Source organism: Vicugna pacos, chromosome 18 (assembly GCF_048564905.1).
Source record: "Vicugna pacos chromosome 18, VicPac4, whole genome shotgun sequence".
Lineage (NCBI taxonomy): Eukaryota > Metazoa > Chordata > Mammalia > Artiodactyla > Camelidae > Vicugna > Vicugna pacos.
Genome location: NC_133004.1, coordinates 19,177,511 through 19,195,635, shown reverse-complemented (window position 1 = coordinate 19,195,635; position 18,125 = coordinate 19,177,511). Strand labels below are relative to the sequence as shown.

General features: G+C 59.9%; 3 protein-coding genes, 1 long non-coding RNA gene and 1 other non-coding gene across 5 annotated transcripts; 2 read left to right on the top strand and 3 right to left on the bottom strand.

Moving 5' to 3' along the window:
* Nucleotides 1-207: 207 nt before the first annotated feature.
* On the bottom strand, nucleotides 208-5,354 carry MCRIP2 (MAPK regulated corepressor interacting protein 2). The gene is made up of 5 exons (XM_072942327.1): nucleotides 5,100-5,354; nucleotides 4,880-4,997; nucleotides 1,165-1,292; nucleotides 835-936; nucleotides 208-596 (listed from the first exon to the last, which is right to left on the bottom strand). The coding sequence occupies exons 1-5, from the start codon at nucleotides 5,149-5,151 to the stop codon at nucleotides 526-528; spliced, it is 471 nt and encodes a 156-aa protein (XP_072798428.1). The 5' UTR covers nucleotides 5,152-5,354; the 3' UTR covers nucleotides 208-525.
* A 3,373-nt stretch (nucleotides 5,355-8,727) lies between these two features.
* On the bottom strand, nucleotides 8,728-11,136 carry LOC140687045 (uncharacterized). The gene is made up of 2 exons (XR_012061076.1): nucleotides 11,045-11,136; nucleotides 8,728-9,058 (listed from the first exon to the last, which is right to left on the bottom strand). It is a non-coding gene; the product is annotated as an uncharacterized lncRNA (long non-coding RNA).
* Nucleotides 11,137-11,208: 72 nt separating this feature from the next.
* Nucleotides 11,209-11,279, top strand: TRNAG-CCC (transfer RNA glycine (anticodon CCC)). The gene has a single exon. It is a non-coding gene; the product is annotated as a tRNA-Gly (tRNA).
* A 50-nt stretch (nucleotides 11,280-11,329) lies between these two features.
* Nucleotides 11,330-13,562, top strand: METTL26 (methyltransferase like 26). The gene is given in 7 exon segments (XM_072942303.1): nucleotides 11,330-12,089; nucleotides 12,092-12,107; nucleotides 12,250-12,415; nucleotides 12,624-12,683; nucleotides 13,039-13,106; nucleotides 13,197-13,275; nucleotides 13,355-13,562. Coding segments are annotated over 7 exon segments (615 nt in total). The 5' UTR covers nucleotides 11,330-11,908; the 3' UTR covers nucleotides 13,400-13,562.
* A 376-nt stretch (nucleotides 13,563-13,938) lies between these two features.
* Nucleotides 13,939-18,074, bottom strand: WFIKKN1 (WAP, follistatin/kazal, immunoglobulin, kunitz and netrin domain containing 1). The gene is made up of 2 exons (XM_072942302.1): nucleotides 16,099-18,074; nucleotides 13,939-15,480 (listed from the first exon to the last, which is right to left on the bottom strand). Exons 1-2 carry the CDS (start codon nucleotides 16,267-16,269, stop codon nucleotides 14,005-14,007), a joined length of 1,647 nt encoding a protein of 548 aa, XP_072798403.1. The 5' UTR covers nucleotides 16,270-18,074; the 3' UTR covers nucleotides 13,939-14,004.
* Between the last annotated feature and the right edge of the window lie 51 nt (nucleotides 18,075-18,125).

Here is an 18,125-nt window from a genome sequence, read left to right as displayed (position 1 = left end):
TCAGGTGGGGCAGGGTGGTGTCCACAGGCTTCCATACAAAATGACCTGGTCCAGAACACAGGAGGTCTGGGTAAGAGGCCAAAGGCCAGAGGTGGACAAAACTTAAGCCTTGGGGAGATGAGGCCTCAAGGGAAGTTTGGGCTGGACCTGGTACTGGGACACAATGGGCCTCCCATCCCCCCTACCAAGTAAAGGTTTCTCCCTAAGGGCAGTTTCTTAACTTTATTAGCCTGGAGCTCCTCCCCACCAGCCCCACGGGCTGGTCCCCGGGCACAGTGAGCAGGACTGAGGTCAGTCAGGTTCAGCCCCTGGTCCCTGGCAGCCTGGAACAGCTGGGCCAAGGGGTCAGCAAGTGCAAAAGTCCAAATGCTGGCACTTCAGGTGTGGCTGGCGCCTGGCCAGGCCCAGAGTGAAGCACGGCCTGCCGCCGTGGGTAGACAGGGCACCGTGGTCCTCTCCTGGCAGAGGGTCCAGCGTGGGGCAGGGCCAGGCCCTGCACAGGCAGCATTCCTTCTGAGGCTGCGACTAGGAACAGTTGGTGATTCTGGCCAGGAACTGCTGTGCCCACCACTCATCCAGGTCAATGGGCACGAAGTCTGTGGGAGAGTAAAAGGCTGGGTGGTGATGCACCTCCCAGACTACCAGCATCCCTCCAGCCCCACCCTCTTGAGCTGACCACAGGTACATCCCCCAGACCACAAATGTAGCAGACACTGGGAAGAATCAGGTCAGGCTCTAGTCCTCTTCCCGATCCCCTGGGATTAAAGCCTGGCTGAGCCCAGGTCAGGGTTGGAGGAGGTGGAGGGGACTCCCTGAGGACGGGGGAGGGCTCACTCTGCAGTCGGGGGTTGGGAGTCTTCTCCACATACTGCACAGGCCTCGGCCCACTCTCACCGGCTGGGCCACCACCCAGCTGCTGCTCCACTTGCTGCCAGGCTGTGGGGAGAAGATGGTCAGGCTGAGCCAGGCCCCTGGCACCCTGTCTCCCGCCCCAGGGCCTGGTGGCCACCCTGGACCCCAGCCCAGAACTGGGAGTGGGCAGCCTGCTGGGTAGATAAACAGGCCAACAGCCTAGGAACAGCCCAGCTCTCTGGCCACTTCGAGTCAGGTTACAGTGGGAAGAGGACGAGTAGTCCAGGCCACAGCCTCGGACCTCAACACTACCTTCGGACACAAACCGGACGTTCTCCTCGTGGGCCAGTGTGTAGGTCTCCTGGGTACCCTCGAGGGATGGGGATGTGGCAGGGGGCCGCCGGCCATTCACCCGATTGAACACAAGCCTCGGCCCTGGACTGCAGAAAGGGGGAGGAGACGGTCAGCAACTGTTCCAAGCCAGGTGCTACCTGGCAGAGCTCCGGGAGAAGCCTCAGGCCACACCCACCACCCCTTGGCCAAGCTCAACCTGGGCACTTCCCTGAACCCCAGGGAAGCTACATGCACAGACAGTAGCCCAGGCCTTTCCCCTGCAAGCCTGTGCCCCCAGCAGCTCGGCTCATACCTGCAGCCCCCAGCCCTGAGGCAGGCCCAAGACTGCAGGTGAGGGTGCGGGGAGCTCTGTGTCCCAGATCCCTAGCAGAGTTCTGGACTCAAGGCACATAGGCTGCCTCCCAAGGGTCTCTCAGGAACCCCCATGGCCACTTGCCTCCCACCTCCCCTGGACCAGCCAGGCCCCCAGCAGCCCAGGTTCTGCCCTGAGTCACCTGGCCCCACCCCACCCACCAAGCACAGTTCTTGGTCCTTTCTCCCCAACAGAAGCCTCTCCATCTCACGACACCCCCAATGTGGGAGGAAGCTCCCAAGCAAAAGCTGGTGGCCTTTGCCATTCCCTCTCCTGGCTGCCCCAGGCCCCGCAGGGAAGAGCCCCAAGGGACAGCTCTGGTCTGGCCCAACAGCATCAAGTGCAAAGTGGGCCATCCTGAATGGGGAGGGTGTGACTGCAACCCTGGCCCATCCCTGCAGGCCCCAGACAAGGGGCTATTCTCTTGCTCACAGGGGCAGGAATGCTGAGTGAGGAGATGGTCCTGGGTGCTGGAGCTAAGCCTGGTGGGCATTCAATGTCTAGGTGGCCACTGGGCCCATCCCAGCCAGCCAGGCCCAGGGCATTGATGGGCTGCCCTGGCTGGTGGCACCTGGCCCAGCCCTATACACATGAAGCTCGGGATAGGGCCATGGAGGGAACAGGGCCCACACCTACAGCAGGAGGTGGGAGCCGGGAGTCCTGGGCTGCACGTGCCACTCCGCCAGGCACTCGCGGTCCCGCCGGCCTGCTCGCCATCCTGGGCTCAGGTGCCCCACCGCCGCTCGGGGTTCCTCCTCAGTTGAGAGGGGCACTAAAATAAAGAGGAGCATCTTGAGGGGCACCGGTCCCACCAGCTCCAGGCTGACAGGGTCGTGGCCATAGAGAATGTAGAGGGGCAGGGCTCCTCTCAGGCCTGAGTTGTCCTCAACTGGGACGGCCCCTCACCTGCTCCCTCAATCCCTGCAAGGCCGTGAACTCTAGGAAAATTTGGAGACCAGAGATCATAAAAGGGAAAAAAGGAAGACTTAGGGCCAAGAGCTATGAATCACAAGGACCTAGATGGTGTCCTGGAGGGGGCTGAGAAGGGGCCCCAGCAGGCAGGCACATGCCCAACGCCGGCTGGTAGTTACATAAGGCTACTCTGCGAGCCCTCTAGGGGAAAGGGCACGGCTCTTATGTGCACCTTCAGAGGAACACCACCTCCCACCCTGTTCTGCGCCAGCTCCCAGGGACACTATTAGCCCCATCCCACAGCACCCCAGTCCCTGCTCAGTGCCAAGAGGGGCATTCTCTGACTTAATTTGCTTCACTACCCACCAAGGTAGACCACTGGGCTCCCAGGAACTGGGCTCAACAGGAAAGTGACCTCTCCAAGGTCACCTGTGGTGACTGGATGGCAGTATCAGAACTTAACTGTATGCTTATCTGACCCCAAAGCCTACAACCCAGTAGAGCTTCCAAGCCCCCTTCCCTACCAGCCCATGTGCCCATCTTTCCCCACACCATCAGGTGGTCACATGGCCCCAGGTATCTTCTCCCAGAGAGTTTATATCGACTCTGTTCATCTTTCTCTCGCTGGGAGCGAGAGCTCATCAGAGGTACAGATTCGTGTGGCCTGTTGAGTGGCACCCAGACCTGTACCCAACCAGAACCTGAGCGTTGGTGGTGCACCAAGCACTCCCTTCTTCGCGGGCAAGTCTGGGTGAAGTGATTTTAGAGGGTGGTCCCCTGAGAAGGTTCAGGAGTTGGGGTGGGGGCTCCCCCTTGTGGAGGACCTGCTGGGGGCAGCTTAGGGAAGGGGGTGTGACCTCAGCAGGAAGAGGGGACCTGTCTCGTAGCTCCTCTGCAGCTAGCAGGACACAGCACCACACAGGACTGTGGCAGGCTGTGGGGCCAAGCACCAGCACCCCAATCCCTGGGACCTGGCTGGCTGCAGCAACTTAAGGGCTCTGCACAACTTTTCCCACCTCTCTCCCCAGCACCCTGACCCTGCCACAGATGCACCCTGCCTTCCCCATTCCCCAGCAAAGGAGCTGTGGAGAAGAAGGCAATGGGTTTCTCCAGGTAAAAGAGTGGGAGGCTCCCTGACTGGGTGACCAGGGTGGCTACACGCCTATGCCTTGTTCCCTCCCCTGGGAGGTAGGGTGTCTGTGAGGACCAAGTCTGATGTCACAGGGCAGTGTCACAGCACAGCCCCGGTCCTGGGTAGTATTTCCCAAAGTCCCACTCACCTCCCTTCCCAGGAGGCACCTGTGGCTGGCCTAGAAACTTTTCTTCCCTAGGACCAGCCTCAAAGTGTCAACATGCTCCCTGCAGGAGGCCCCTGGGAAGGGCCTCAGCCTGGAAGGGTCCCAACACACCTGTAGCATCTTGAGCGGGGCATAAATAATGAGGGGGAAGGGAACAGCACACTGCCCCTAACCTCCTGGCCAGCCTTGGAAGCTGTCTGTCCTCGACTTGGGAAGTTGTACCAAGGCTGCCTCAGCGCTGCCTCACGGGCCCTAAGTCTGCTGCCTCCAACCACCCACAGGCAGGAGGCAGGAGTCCTCAGGCCTGGGTGGGCTTGGTCCAAAGCCCTGGGCCCAGGACTTGCACAGAATAAGTGAAACCAGAGGCCAGGGCCTGAGCCAAAAAGTTAAAGGTTAAGCCTAGGAGGATGAGGGATCTGACCTCCAGGTCACAGTCACTTGGAGGCGTAAGTGGTTGGACTGAGATTCCTACAGCAAAATTGGTCAGAAAAGGTAGAAAACCCACAACTCCAGTAACCCCTGAGCATCTGCGGGGGGTCTCTGCACCCAGCCAGGGTGTTTGGGGTGAAGGGCAGGAGAGCAGTGGCCTGGCAGGGCCAGAGGGAACCACGTGCAGTTCTCCCCCAGCTGCTCTGCAAGCGCAGGGTTGGCAGCCTCCCGCTGCGGGCAGAGGTAGGCTTCCTGTGGGCCAGGGCCAGAGCCAGTTCCTGGGCCACCTTGCTACCGCCCTCCAGGGCGAATCCCCGGCAGCTCATCTCAAACCTTGGCCCTCGCAGCCCAAGGTCGGCCAGGGCACCTGACTCAGCCGCCTGGAGCCCCTCCGAGCCAGTCGGCTTTCTCTCGTCTTAGGGTCCGCGGGGGTACCACAGGGCTCGGAGGGGTATCCGGCCCAGGCCCCTCCGACCTAGCAAGGCGCCAGGTGAGGCGGAAACGCGAAGGTGGGGAGGCTAAGCTGCACACGCGTGCGGGGTCGGCGCGCCCCGCCCCCTCCGTGCCTGCCCGAAGCATGTGGCTAACCTTTCCTCAAGGTCACCCTCCAGGCCCCACGGCGGCCGGAGAGGGAAGAGAGGGGAGGGGAGGGCCAGTCTCCAGCCGGGGTCAGGCGTCTCACCTCGACAGGGGCCAGGGTCCCGGCGGCTGCGCCCGTGGGGGCTGCGGGGTCGACGGCGCGGGATGCCGGCATTTCAGGAGCTCTCCGAGTCTGCTCTCCACCTGCTGCTGCGTGGGACCTGCGGGCACCGGGAGGGCGCTTCAGCCGCCGCCGCGCCGGGGGAGGGGACCGCGTGCGGACCCCGGCAGGCCCTCCCTGCCCTGCCGGCCCCTCTGCGCACCTGTGCGGCGCTGCGCGACCAGCTTGCTGGGTCCCTTGGTGATGGTGTACATGGTGTGGAGGGGCCGTAGCGCGCCCTCGCCCTCACCCTCCCCGCCCGCCGGCCCGCGGCCAGATTCCGCGCCCTCCGCCCGGCTGGCACTTGGCGGGCGCCGAGGGCGCGGCCCCTTTAACGGGCGGCCGGAGTCTCGGGGAGGGGGCGGGCCCGTCACACACCCCCGGACCTTAAAGGGCCCGCGCCGAGGCACGCAGCAAGAGTGGCGCTTGGGCCTTTGGGAAGGTGGCTGGACCTGCGGCGCGGCCCGAGGCTGGGGCGGGGCGGCTGCAAGCGGCGCCCGCCCCTCGGGCTCAAGGCCAAGGCCAAGGCAGTTCCCTAAGGCCCTAGCCGCCTGTCGGCCACCGGAGGCTAGGCGAGCCAGGGGAACCCAGACGTGGCGAGGCTCCTCCAGCCCAGGCCGTCCTGGAGTCGGCAGTGATGTCAAAGGAGCCAAGGCGTTGACAGAAGCTGGGGGTGCTCTTTGCGGACCCTAGAAGCAAGGGTGTTTCCACGCACCTCTGAAATCCTCCGCCAAGATGCCTGGGCCAGTGTGAGGGTTCACTCTTATGGGACTTAGGGAGTCAGAGATGAGAAAAAGGCAGTTTAGCTCCCTGGGTTTGGACAGAGATGTGAGACCCTGGGAATCTCCTTGTCACCCTGTGGGACAGGAGCAGTTACTGCATTCTGCTGCATTTCAGCGTCCCATGCTGATGTGCTCCCCCAACCCCAGGGAGGCAGGGGGCCCCTTACCAGTCCAGGCGCAGCACAGGGACTGGATCCTGTGGTTGGAGAAGGTGGATGAGAAGACCCAGCTTGCTTATGTCATCCCAAAGGGGAGAAAGAGCACTTATTCCTCCCAACCCCCAGGCCATAGGATGAGTCACCTACTGCAGTGACAGTGCCTCAAGACCATTGTCTGTGATGCCCATCGACCATGACCCCCAGGGAGCTGGGTGACCATGACCCCAGGGAACTGGGAGGCCCAGGGAGGAGGGGCGGCTGGGCCATTGAGCCCTAATCAGCCAGGTAGCCCCTTCAGGCAGGCTCTACCCACAGGGTTCCTTCTTGAGAATTAGATGGAGGTATGCCCCTTCTTCCCAGCTCCCTGGCTGCCCCAAGCTGGAGTGGAGGGGGAGTCACAGCAGCCTGGGTTTGGAGGAGGGGGAGCCACAGCACACTTGGATTTGTGAGCCTGAGGGCCTTGTGGGTTTTGCGGGAGGCACCCATCCTCCCTGTAGTTGAGTTAAGTCCCTAAGGCCAAAAAGAAAAAAACTCTGCCCAGAGTTATCCAGGGGTTGTGGCATCTGCCTCGAGGCTAGTGGAGACAACTTTGTGCCCTGGGCTCCTGCGCTGCTCCCACAGGTATCGGAGGAGACTGTTGGACCAGCACCAGAGTCTGGGCTCTGTCTCCACCTGGGAGCCACAGCCCAGTGAGGCTTGGAGCAAACTAGCCCAGCTTCCCCAACACCGTATCTTCAGAGCAGGCCTTGCTTGTGTAGTGTCCAAACAAGCACAGTACATGGAGAGGAGCGAGGGGTGGCTCCTGGCAGGGTAGGGGGTGAGGGAAACCAGCAGGAGGAACCCCTCACCCTACCTGCTCTGTGCTGTGTTCCTACCAGGCTACGCCATGCACCTGTGTGGGTGGCAGGGGTGACTGAGCCTGCTTGGGCACCTTCAGGGAAGCCTGCATTCCAGGGGTGGCTTAGCTGTCCTTCCTCTCATCTGCACCCCCCTCCTCATAGCCCCTTGGCTCTAAGTACTGTCCTACTCAAGGCCGAAGAATAAGGCCCCCCTCTTCCCCAGCTGCTCCCTCTGCGGGGCCAGGCTGGGCTAGGCCTGTGACCCTGAGAGGGGAGAGCATGTTCAGGAAGTCCAGGCCTGAGCAGCCCCCCAACAAGCTAGCCCCTCCCTGACCTGCCTTTCCACCCGAGGTGCCCATCCCTCTCCCTCTCCCCAGCCATGTCGAGGCCAGCACAGTCCTCTATCAATCTGTACTGGCTGCCCTGGCCCCCTGGTGGCCTCAAGCATAATGCTAACTCAGTATTGCTGAGGAGACCCCACAGGGTGAGGGGTCTGGTGTGGGGGGCCTGTGTCCTGAGAGCACGTGTTCCTGGCAGGCCCTGGGGTGGGGGAGTACCACTCCCCCAAGCTGATATGAGCTGAGAGCTCCTCCTCTCCCAGGCACCATTCTCAGGCCAGCATGGAGAAGGCGAAGGACAGGGCCTGTTGGTGGGCGGACAGGCCTGGCCTTTGCTTAAGTCTTCTGGTGGCTAAGGCTGCAAGGCCCTAATATCCCAGCCCTGCCAGTGGGCCTTGTCTAAGGTCAAATGTTGGGTCCAGAGCCTTTGGAAGGACTCCCAGGAAAGAGCAGCCAAACATGAGTGGTCCTGATAGGCATGAGGGGAGGAGGTACAGGACAGGTTGGGGACAGTTGGGGTTGGGGGGTGAGAGAACCCAGTGGTCCCTAAGAGACACTGAGCCAGTGCAAGGGTTATCCATAGTGAAGGAAACCCAGGTTGTGGGGGACAGACAGCAAAGCCCTGGCACTTGGAGGGGAGGAGAGGGGTGGGGCTGATCTCCCTGTGAGGGGCCTTCCCAGCCTCACTGCTCCCAGGACCCAACTGAGCACCAGACCTGCCTTGGCCTGGGGAGAGCGCCCCCAAGGGGTCAGGGTCCCAATGGGCCAGCTGCCATGAGTTCAGCTGGGATCTCCTGGTAGGGTCGGAATCTTGGTCAGCCTGGCTTTACCTGGACTACACTGTCCATCATGGCAGTCAGCGTGCAAAGTCCTAGTAGAGACAGCATTTTGCAGCCAGCAACGTTCCCTGTTGTCAGAGAGGCTGGGAACCCATCCAAGAGTTAGAGTCAGGGGCAGTTGGACAGGAGGGAAGGGCCCTCCCCCAGCAGAAATAATGGTTGTCATGGTAAGGGAAGGCCTTTACCTCACAGACCCCAGTTATCATAATAACCTCAGCATGTGACCTTCTTTAGAGTAATGATCTTTGCAGATATAATTAAAATACAGATTTTGAAATAGGCTCATCCTAGATTAGGATAGGCCCTAAATCCAGTGATGATCATCCTTGTAAGAGAAAGGAGGGCTGTTTGGACACAGAGAGACACAGAGAAGACCAGGTGAAGACAGGCAGAAACTGCAGTGAGGTGGCCACAAGCCCAGAAACTCCTGGAGCCCCCAGAAGCTGGCAGTGGTAGGAAGGATCTCCCTGTAGGGCCACTGGAGGGAGCTGACATCTTTATTTTGGACTTCTGGCCTCCAGAACATGGCCTCCAGAACAGTAAGAAAATAAATTTTTGTTTTAAGCCACCAAGCATGAGGGTAATTTGTTACAGTAGCTCTAGGAAATTAACATAGGGAGGGAAGTGGAGGGAACAGGAGGTGACTCGCCCAGGATCTAGCACTGGAGGGCTTGGGAAGAAGCTCAGACTCACATGGGGTGGGGAGGGGGTTCAGTGGGCACACAGGCCTGGACCTCAAGAGGGAAGCTGGACCCTGCCGTTGGCTCTGGACATCATGGGGCAGCACCCAGGGGCTCACTCCACAGCCCTTTGTCAATGAGCAGGACTAGGAGAAGGTATTTCCGGCTCTATCAATAATCCCCAGAAGACACAACCCCAGGGGGTATCATACAGCACAGGCCAGGGTGTGGATGCTTCCAGGGATCCAATATTTAGCATCCCCTGGGGGTCTTGGATCCTCCCAGAGTCTGACATACATCCTTGCATCCTTGGCTTTCCTGAAAGTGTGTGCTGACACATATTCACAACAAAGGCCACTGCCCAGTTGTGTCCTGTTCCTTTGGTCCCAGGCTCGGAGCTTGGTGAGTGCTGAAGGCAGGTGTCAGTTCACACAGCAACCAATCCAGAGTAATGAATGGCAGCATATATCAACCTGAAGTCAAAGGCTGTTAAACAGAAGATGTTGCTGGTCATTTGGGCAATTCTGAAAGCAGCACCATCCAACGTGGGGAAGCTGGGAAATGGATCTGTCTCAGTCTCCTTTCCTCTTATAGAACACAGGTGTACTCACAACACTTCAGATACCAAATGTGTGGGGTTTTCTCAGTAAGCAATTCTCCAGATCCCTTTGCACACCAACTGGGTGTCTTATGATTTAACTCAATTCGGACACAGACTGCCCAGCATCAGTGCAGACGCTACAGTTTAAGGGCTCTGTCTCACAAGACAGGCCTTACTTCAGATGCCAGCAACAAGTCCAGACTGTTACCTGTGTTTCTGGCCCACCAGCTGTAAAATGAGTTTTGTAATCCTCCTCGGGTTGCCAAAACAGCTCACAGAACTCAGGGAAACACTTTGCTTCTGTTTACTGGTTTATCATAAAGGACATGACTCAGGAAGAACTAGATGGAACAGATGCCCAGGGAAGGGGTGGGAAGGGGTGCAGATCCTCCATGCCCTCCTGGGGAGCCACCCTCTCTGCACCACCATGAGTTTACAGATGGAAGCTCCCTGAACCCTTTCATTTCGGGTTTGTATGGAGTCTCCAGGACACAGGCATGACTGATTAAATCATCGACCACTGGTGATTCGTTCATTCTCCAGCCCCACCCCCTCTTAGGAGTCAGAAGTCTGGAGTGGGGCAGAAAGTTCTAACCCTCTAATCACAGGGTTCCCTAGCAACCAGCTCCCATTTCCCGAAAGTCACCTCATTGATATATACCCAAGTAAGGTTGAAAGGGGCTTGTTACGAATAAAAGATGCTCCTCTCACCCCTGGAAATCTCCAGGGTTTTAGAAGCTCTGTGCCAGGAGCCAGGATGAAGACCAAATATATATTTCTTATTACATGACAAGAGCACAGAGTGGCCTGTGCCCAGGAATGCCATGTGAAGCCACCAGGAAGCCTGGTGCCTCTTGAGTGGGCAAGGTGGGCCAAGGGGCCTGGGTGGTGAGGACTCAGGTAACCACTGATCTTCACAGATGGGGGCAGGGGCAGGGATTTGCATTGAGGAACACTTCTCCACCTGGAGACACAGAAATGGCTCAGCCAACAAACTAGGAGGAGGTGAGGCAAAACATTAGTCAGGTAATGAAAGCTCAGGGCCGTGAAATGAGAAAGTCTACTGAAGAAAACAGGGTGGTTGTAGAGCAGAGTGCCGCCGGGGCGGGATGGAGGTGGGCAAGCTGGCCCACTGAGTGGAAACTTCCCAGGGGGTGTGTCCAGACCAGCCAACCCTATACCATATCCTGTCCAGAAGCTGCAAAGTTGTCCTCTGTCTGACCACAGTCAGACTCTGGCCCCTTGTCCCCTCGGCAGCAACCCCCAGCTAAAGTTCCAGTCAGTGCCATCCTCAGAGCCCTTGCCAGAGCGAAGTCGAGTATGGGGGTCTCAAGCGAGAAAAGTTGTCCAGCTAAGGAGATAAGCTAGTGTTGACAGCGGAGCAACGCCTTTAGCCTGCTAACAGGGCCCCTTCTGAGACATGGACCCCAAGAAGACAACCAGAGAAGTACCCTGGATACAACAGATCGGCCTCCGACTTGATTCCTGGGTTCACCGACCTCTCACAACACCCATGAACCCTGGGCTAGCGCTGGTTATCTCGGTGCACAGAGAAACTCTGAGCAGCACAGGTCCAGTTCCTGCACGCTGGGCCCGCCCCACCCACCACACAGCTCTACCCCGACGGGAGCCCCACCCACGACAAGGAGCCTTACCAAGCACAATCCCGCCCACCGGAAGCCCCACCCACAACACAACCCCGCCCACCTACGAAGGTCCTCCCCCGAAGAGCTCCGCTTCGGCCCTACCCCATCACTTTCGGAATGCGGCGGTTGCCACAGTTTTCAAGGTGCAACCCGAATCCAGGTTGCCCACAAGCCCGCGTCCCTCATTCCCGCTCCTCCCTCTCGAGAGCAGGGCGCCCAACGCACCGCGAGACCCCCACTGTCGCGTCCTTCTCCAAGCGCGGCGCTCCTATCCCTGTTGTTGGCGCGGCGGCGGCGCACGCGTTCTGGTCTTTCTGTGTAGTGTGAGAGTGGTGTGGGGAACTTGCGTCACGAACTCCTAAGTCTCGCGGGCCAGCACTTACTAAGTAGCGCCGCTGGTGTAGTGGTATCATGCAAGATTCCCATTCTTGCGACCCGGGTTCGATTCCCGGGCGGCGCAGTAAGCTTTTGGCTTTTTTATATCAGTCTAATTTTTTTCAAACATGCCTTTATTGAGTTATAGTCATTTTACAATGTCGTGTTAAATTCCAGTGTATAGTCATTTTACAATGTTGTGTTAAATTCCAGTGAAAATAACAATTTTTCAGTTATACATGAACATACATATATTCATTGTCACATATTTTTTCGCTGTGAGCTACCACAAGATCTTGTATATATTTCCCTGTGCTATACAGTTAGGCTTTTGAGTTTTTGAGGTTTTTTTTACCACCATTTCAAAAAACTCTGACCTAAGAGATTTCATCAACGAAAAAAAGCCAGACAAGCGGGAAGCATCTATTCAGGTGATATGCGAACGACACAATTTTGGAGTAACAAGCGCGATGAAAAAGCTAGGACAGCCATGGACACCGGGTGCTGAGCCGATAGGCTCCTGTAAGCCGGTGACCCAGCTCGTCGCCCGATCCGCCGCCGGAGACAGCCGCTCGCTGAGCGCCTCCAGCGGCTGCGGACCCTTTAACGCATGGCGCGCGTCCTCCTGGGAATTGTAGTCCGTGGTGAGGTGGGTCGCGTGCAACGCAGCTGCGAGGCCACAGCTCCCAACAGGTCTCGCGGCACCAGACTACTATGATGCTGATGGCGGCGGCCGCGGAGCGGAACAAGGATCCCATCCTGCGCGTGCTGCGGCAGTATGTGGACTCGGCGCAGCGCGGCGTTCGCGTACTCGAGGTGGCCTCGGGCTCCGGCCAGCACGCGGCCCACTTCGCGCGGGCCTTCCCCTACGCCGAGTGGCAGCCGTCCGACGTGGACAGCGCGGCTTGGACAGGTGCAATGGCAGACCGGGCCCCATCCCGCTGCCCCTGGCTCCATAGGCTTTTGTGACCCTTCTAAGCCTCTCCCAAGCCGGGTTGCAGGGGCTCAGAAATGGCTGCGGAGGCCACCCCCACCCACGGCCTGCCTTTCCACAGCATTGCAGCCACCACTCAGGCCCATGAGCTGCCCAACGTGAAAGCCCCTCTGTACCTGGACGTGACCTGGGATTGGGAGCAGTGGGGCGGGATCCTGCCGCAATCCCTGGACCTGCTATTCTGCATCAACATGATCCACATCAGCCCCCTGAGATGCTCTGAGGAAGTGTGGGTGAACTACCCAGGGGCTACCCACCTGCTCCATGCGCATTCCTCCCCCTGCACTGGGAGGGAGTGGGGTGCCAGGTTTGCCCCGTATCAGAGACGGGGCACTCAGGCCGGGGAAGTCAGGCTGAGCCTCCAGCGCGGGCCCAGGGCTCTTTTAGGGGTCTGAGGAAAGTTCCTCACTGCTGTCCTGCCTCCCCTCTCCACAGGGGCTTTTCAGAGCATCAGGACACCTGCTCAAACCCAAGGCGCTGCTCATCACCTATGGGGTGAGTGCCCCTGCCAGAGTGGGGCTTGCCCTGGCAGGACCACCCTAGCCATCCTTGGCTGTTCTTGCCTTTCTGGACTCCCTTATTCTCTCTTTTCCCCAGCTACCTGTCATCACTGTAACACACCCAGGCCTGCCTCTCTCCAATACCCTCCTCCATCCCACCCCACCTGCCAGTCTCCCTGCACCCCCTTGGCTCAGTAGCTGGTCCTCAGCTATCCCGCCTCTGGGGGGCAGGGAGGGGTGTGTCCTTTCCATCCTGTCGGTGCCAGCTTGCAAGTCTGCCCAGTGGATGACAGGATGGCTGACCCTGGGGCAGTGGGCGGCAGGCAGAGTTGTGTACCCCGTCTCCACAGCCCTATGCCATCAATGGGAAGATTTCTCCTCAGAGTAACGTGGACTTTGACCTGACCCTCAGATGCAGGTCAGAGCTGGGTGGGTAGGGGGCTTGGCTTGGGGGGCAGGTGGGCTGAGCGACCCCCAGGCCACGACTCCACCTCCTTCTCTCCTGCAGAAATCCAGAGTGGGGGCTGCGGGACACAGCCCTTTTGGAAGACCTGGGCCAGGCTAGTGGCCTGCTCCTGGAGAGGATGGTAGGTGGAGAGGACTATGGTCAGGTGCAGCCTCCCTGGGGACCAGAGGCAGCTTCTCCAGCCAAAGTGTCTCCTATAGGTGGACATGCCAGCCAACAAGTGCCTAATTTTCCGGAAAGAGTAACCCCCTCCTCCAGTATGCCTGTGTCCCTGGGATAAACCCAGACTACCAGCACCTGCTTCCCTGGGCCACACTATGGGGACTGGCTCTGCCCAGGCTAGGAGTTCTTGACCAGTGGCCACAAGGCTGCTGACAGCCTGGAAATAAAGTGTTTCCTGCTGCCCCACTGCTGGTATGGAGGATGATGGGTGGGCAGGCTGTCTCTCCGAGGGTTCCATACTGTGGGCAGGAGGGCTTTGGCCTGTAGGTCAGGGCTTGGGGGCATCCTGGACTCTGTTGCTCCACTCTGACAGTGAGGGGAGGGAGAGAGGGAGGGAGGACCCAGGGATCGCTGAGACAACACTGAACTGGATGTCTGGCCTTCTACCATGGGAGGTGGCACCACCTCAGTGGCTGGTCCTCACTTGTGCTTCCGCAGGGACACAGGAGGCTCCCTAGAAGGGGGGTGGTGCTCCTTGGTGACCTCAGACTGGAGCCAAAGCCCCATGTGGTGGGAGGATCCCTGCTGAAGCAGGCCAGGTGGGGAAGGGTCAGGCCTTGCGGTCCAGGACTTTTATTCAGCTGCCAGAGGTGGGGTGGGTGGGTGTGGGGTTGGGTGGGTGGATTGGCTAGTCCTGGAAGCGGTTGAGCAGCTCACAGGCCTTCCTCTCTAGCAGCTCCGAGATCTTCTTGACTCGCTTTTCACTGGCAGCACGGACGTAGCTGCCTGCGTCCAGCATGGCCACGCCGTCTCGTACCTCGCCCATGATGACCAGTGGGCTATCGCCCACTGTCACGTTGGGGCAGGGGCAGGCCCGGTCCATGCCACTCAGCGTCACCTCTAGGTACTTGGTGCCCAAGAACCTGAGGCCCATCTTGTCATCCTTAAGCACATCGTCCAGGGCCACACGAGCGATGCCGCCACTGCCTGCCTCGGGCTCCTCCAGCACCTCGATCAGCCGGCCCACGATGGCGAAGTCGCTGCGGCACAGGCTGAGTGCCAGCTTGCTCCGGAGCCGGCAGGCCCGGCAGGGCATTGTTCGCGGCACAGGGCAGGCATCCTCACAGCTCTCACGGCTCTCAAAGTTGTTGCCGTTGCCCTCGCAGCCGCTGTACACGAAGGGGTGGCACTGCTGCAGCAGCGGACTGTAGGCCCAGCGTGGCTCCCAGCCCTGGCAGGGGCCCTGCACGGCAGGCAGCACGCAGGCATCCCTGGGGCCGTGAGCACAGGCCTGCTGGCACGCCTCATAGGTCTCAAAGCCCTGGGCACTCCCTACACAGCTGCCAACCAGAAAGGTCATGCAGCCACCCCGCTGTGGGTCAAAGTGCCAAAGGACTAGGCCAGAGTCAGGGCCAACACAGGTCTGTGTGCTGGGAAGGCACTCAGCCGGGGCGTCAGGGGCCCCGTCCCTGGCCAGCTCTCGCTGGACCACGGAGAGCGGGAAGTCAGCCCGCAGCAGGCCAGCAGCATTTCGTGCGGTGCACGTGTAGAGGCCGGCATCCTCAAGCCGGGCGTTGTAAAGCACCAGCTGCCCGATGCTGGTGACCACCACATTGCCATACATCTGGTCTGGCCGCATGATCAGGTTCTCCCGCTGGTCACTCTGCTTCTCCCAGGTCACGGCAGGTGGCGGGTGGCCACTGACATCACAGTGGAGGCTGGCTGTGCCCCCCACATACACTGCCTGTGGGGAGGGGCTGCTGTAGAGGGCAGGCGGCACCAGGGCATCCCCAGGCGTCGGGCGGGCAGTGGTCTCAGGGGGCCCTGGGCTGCTGGGTGGCCAGCTGAGGACATGCTTGCAGGGCACGACATGCAGGCGGAGGCCTCGCAGGCAGGCCTCAGCGTCCATGTAACAGCGGTTGTAGTAGGTGAGGCCGTCCGAGGCGCAGGTGAAGCTGGGCTCCTTCTCACAGCGGTCACGGCAGCGGCACACGGGCTGTCCATCCCAGATGTCACAGTCGGAGCCCTGCTGCGGGCACACAAAGCCTTCGCAGGAGGCTGCCTGCACGGGTGCCACCTCCAGGCCGCTGTTGGGGAAGCGGGCCGCCACACAGCTCCGCAGCCCACACACATTGGTGCAGCACTTCTCGGTGGCTGAACAGTCCTAGAGGGTGGGGGACAGCTCAGTGGACACCCTAATACCCCCCAGCACGGTCAGGGGTGCATCTCCTGCTGCCTCTCCCTGAATCTGTTTCCCCTCTGGGAGCTGAGCAGGTTTGCAGAAGTTTGCATGCCATGTTGTACAGTGAACTACAGCTCCCTGGTATGCCCATCACCCATGTCATCTCATTGAACCTCATTGAATCCTTTGGTCCCCAAAGCAGATTTTTTTATTATTCCTGTCATACAGATGTGGACACTGAGGCTGGAGAGGACATAAAATGTGTTTAAGGCCACTTCAGTGGTGCATGGTGGGGGTGTGCGGGTCTGGGGAGTAAGAAGGGGGCCCCCCAATCTTCAAACACACGAAGGCAAAGACTAGGGGTGTCTTTCCCCTGGGACCCTCATACAGAGCATAGTGTGAAACTAGCAGAACAGTGGGGAGCCCAAGGAGGGAGTGAACTCCCAGGGCTGAGGGCTGCCAGGGTCCCCTCTGCAGGCAAGGCCTAGGGCAGGGGTGAGGTCTGGGCTTCCCCCAGGCTGGCCAGAACCTCCAGACACTCTGGGCCCCTACAGTCTGCCCACCCCCCAACCGGGCCAGCAGGGATGTGCCCACGCTCACCTGATCCCCGATGCACTCACGCTCACAGGTGCTCTGGGCGTCCACCCAGAGGTTGGGGCTGAGCTGGTTGGGGCACACACCCGGATGGCTCCCGGGTCCTGGCGGCAGGTTGGCCCCTGAAGTCAGCCCAACCAGGAGGAGCAGCGGCAGGAGTGGCCTCGAGGCCGGCATGGGGACTGTGGGACCAGGGGTGGGGCTGTGTGGCCACTAGCCCCTCCTCAGGCCCTGCCGAGCCCCACTCCCTACAGGCATCCACCCTTCCACACCTGTGGTCGGTACCCCTGCCCTCTGACCCTGGGCTCCCCTCTCTCCAGCAAGGTCGGAGCTCACGGTAGACGCTGTCCCAGGGGCTGGGTGGGTCCGGGTCTCTCCGAGCCGAGTCTGTGCATGTGGCACTGGCCCCTCCCCCGCCTGGCCCCTCTGGTCAGCTCAGGGCAGGGGGCGGGGAAAGGCGAGGAAGGCTGGGGAGGGGCCAGCACCCAGAAGCACAGAGACACTGGCCACAAGGGTCACCAAGGGGCGGAGAAGGGCTGGCTCTGGCTGGAGAGGGAGGGGGAACCCTGTAACCGGAGCCCCTCCTTCCTCCAGGCCCTGGGCTCAGGGATGGAAAGGCCCAGGGATCAAAGCTGCCCTGCAGGAGGGGGCAGGGCTGGACAACTCCTCGGGCTCCCCTACCCATCCCCGGGCCAGGATCTTTCCCAAAGCAGGCCCAGGCTGGCCCGCCACCTGGAAGTCACTGTCCAGGCAGAGGTGCAGGGGCTCTGCATCCCACCTAGCAACAATGGGGTTTTGTTCCCTTCCCAGGAGAGATTCCACAACCTCCTCCATGCCGCTTCTGAAGGTCATACCCTGCCAACAAGTTCTGGAATCAAATCTAAGCCCTTTCTGCCGGAGGGTTAACCCTCTGCAGCACAAAGATGCCTGATGGGTGTAGCCGGGCCTTTCTCTGACCAGTGACTGACGGGGTTGGGAGAGGCTGATGCATGGCAGGACTTTGCATTTAGTGAGCACCCCTCCCCAGTCCCCTGCTGAAACCCAGGTGCCCAACTTCTGGTCTAGGCCCTTCCTCAACTGATTAATAGGTGCCAAAAAGTGAGGTCCCAGAGAAGTGGGCAGGGAGGAAATGGCCTGTATATGCTGACCAGTCACACAGCTGTGAACACTGGAAATGTGGCCGAGGGTATCTACTTGGTCTGACTTGTGATTCTCAGTGTCCATGGCCCTGTGGCTGAGTCCTGACAGCAATCATGGGCATCTAAAAGCACCCTGAAAACAGCATGTCACAGGAGAGCTTAAGGAACTACAGGACCCAAAGGTCTTCCCCTGCCCACTTCAGGCCCCTGCACCATGGAGCCCCTCCCAGGGATGGGGGTAGGTGGGGACATCAAATGCAGCCACGGCCATAATGTGCCCTATCCAGGGGGCTGGGGCCCCAGGAAGTGTCTGCTCTGAGACTGGATGGAAAAATGTCCTGTGACCCTGTCTGGTCCCAATGAGACCAAGAGATGCCCCAGCTGTAGAGGACACCATCAGTCCCCTGCCCTATGTGGGGTCCCCAGGCATAGGGGCTTGAGGCCCAGGACACCCCTGTGGAGCCACAGCCAGAGGCAGTGTTTCCCGAGAGTGGGGGCCACTTTTAGAGGAATTGCCCCAACCGCAGCCCTGCTGGTCTCTAGGGCATCTGTCATGTCCCTGAGCTAAGCCCTGCACACCCTGTAAGCAGATGGCTCTCCCACTGAGGATGCCAACTCCAAGACCCAGGTTCTTGCAGCTCTGGTGAGTCTTGGGGTATGGTCCTTCCAGCCCACCACCCTCGCAGGGAGCAGTGTGAACTTGGCAATCAGGCCCTGCCCAGGCCACGAAAGAGAGCTCAATGTCCCAAGTTCTGGCCCCAGGGACAACAAGCAACAGGTGGTCCCAGTGGCTGAGGGTTGCAGTACTGCACAGGCAGGGACAGGCTGAGGAGAGCTGCTTCCTGGCCCTCCAGGAACACAGGCAGCCCTGAAAGAAACCCGGCAGCCCTCAGG